This window comes from Ursus maritimus, unplaced genomic scaffold, assembly GCF_017311325.1.
Source record: "Ursus maritimus isolate PB19 unplaced genomic scaffold, ASM1731132v1 scaffold_19, whole genome shotgun sequence".
In the NCBI taxonomy this organism is placed as follows: Eukaryota; Metazoa; Chordata; class Mammalia; order Carnivora; family Ursidae; genus Ursus; species Ursus maritimus.
Genome location: NW_024424341.1, coordinates 21,957,091 through 21,958,645, shown reverse-complemented (window position 1 = coordinate 21,958,645; position 1,555 = coordinate 21,957,091). Strand labels below are relative to the sequence as shown.

The window sequence follows — 1,555 nt, the reverse complement described above, 5'->3', positions numbered from 1 at the left end:
GACCACCAAAGAGGCCCACTCCCCCAATCCCCAAACTGGGCTCTTTGAGAGCCTTTTCTCCCTAACTTCGGCTGTGGCTACCCTGTCCTCACTGGAGGTGCTGAGCCCGTGCCCTGGGCACAAATGTGGAAGGGGGCGCCTGTCTCTCTGTTCAGTTACTTTCAGGTACCAAGACATACGCGTGAATGCACCCCAGTCTCAGGCACCCCCCACCTCGTCCCACTTACAGAAATGGGCCACAGGATGAAGGGCATGTATCTGTTGATGGCGAAGGTGTAGATAATGAAGAAGAAGCAGAAGACGGACAACTCCATGGTGATGATGAGGGTCAGGAGAGGGTGCACTGTGGTCCCCGTGAACATGATCATTGCAGCTATTAGGCAGCCCTGCTGGGAGACACGCACCTGAGCTACGGCGGAGGGCTCGCACTGGCCCTACAGCCCTTCTCGAGCCCCTCTGGAGCCTGCTCCTGCTCCCTCTTCCCATCGTTGGACCCCCTGCCCAGGGGTACCAGACCAACTTACGAAGCTCAGGATCTTGACCTCGGCGTGCCCCATAACCCAGAACTCTCTATTGCTGTCCTTGAGTTCCCACTTGTAGCGGCGACACCCCTTCCTCGTGCCCACTTCATTCTTGGGCTGCACGGACTTTTCCTTTTTCTTGGGCTCCTGGTCTTTCTTGTCTTCCGGTTTGGTGTCCGGCGGGGGAGGGGGAGGGGGCGGGGGCGCAGCTGCGGGCGCCGGGGCTGCCGGTTTGCCCTTTTTGCCTTTGTCAGCCATTTTGCGTGGGAGTTCTTAACTTCTCACCGCCTGCCCGATCTCTCCTGCTGTCCCCGGACAGGCCTGGCCTCTGAGCGAGCCTGCTGCCCACCGACCGACCCGCTCAGAGATCCCGCTCAGCCAACCGCCAGGACCGGCCAACGCCTGGCGCTCCCCCGCGCGCCGCCGCACCTGGCTCCGGGCCGCCCCGTCACACCGCGAGGACCTCAATGGGTGCCGGGCCGGCCGCCTCCAGGGCCGCCCACCCCCACACGGTGCCCCCCCCCCCTAAGCCGCGGGCGTGTCGCGTGGGCGGGAACCCCGGCCGAGTCAAGGCCCTGGCCACCGCCCCCTGGGGCAGCCTCCTCCCGCGCCGCGCGCAGCGGCCACGAAAAAAAGGTAACTCGACTTTTACACAAGGCAACACGAAGAAGCAGAAATGTTCCCAACTTAGAAGCCCTGATTTTATGATCGCATGTGGGCCGGGCTGGGTGACAGCATACAAGCTCAGTGGTGGGATTAGCGAGCGGGAGGGACGAGGCACAGATGTTTAACCGACGCGTCAGATGTCCGCTTATTTCCGCGAGGGTGGCAGCGAGGATGCGCGCGAGGGTGGCATCGTGGATGGCCGAGAGGATACCTTTGAGGATGCCATCGAGGATGCCCGGGTGGATGTGCGCCTGGCATCCGAGGTGGGGGCCTGCGTGGGTGCTTTCCTGGCTGCCGGTGTGGGTGTTTTCGCGGGTGCTTTTGCAGGTGCTTTTGCGGGTGCCGCCACGGGTGCTTTTGAGGGTGCC

At 62.8% G+C, this 1,555-nt stretch overlaps 2 protein-coding genes across 2 annotated transcripts in view; both read right to left on the bottom strand.

Annotated features, from left to right (window-relative positions):
- CMTM2 (CKLF like MARVEL transmembrane domain containing 2) overlaps positions 1-1,016 on the bottom strand; it is a 13,407-nt gene extending 12,391 nt beyond the window's left edge. The window contains exon 1 of the mRNA XM_040633400.1: positions 627-1,016. Coding sequence (XP_040489334.1) covers positions 627-779 — 153 coding nt within the window. The 5' untranslated portion in view covers positions 780-1,016. The remainder of the gene's footprint in view (positions 1-626) is intronic.
- Positions 1,017-1,198: 182 nt separating this feature from the next.
- The window catches only part of LOC103673695 (CKLF-like MARVEL transmembrane domain-containing protein 2), a 12,349-nt gene continuing 11,992 nt past the window's right edge, over positions 1,199-1,555 (bottom strand). Inside the window, 1 exon segment of the mRNA XM_040633399.1 lies at positions 1,199-1,555. This exon segment is cut by the window's right edge and continues 5 nt beyond it. Within this exon segment, the coding sequence (XP_040489333.1) occupies positions 1,333-1,555 (223 nt within the window). The 3' untranslated portion in view covers positions 1,199-1,332.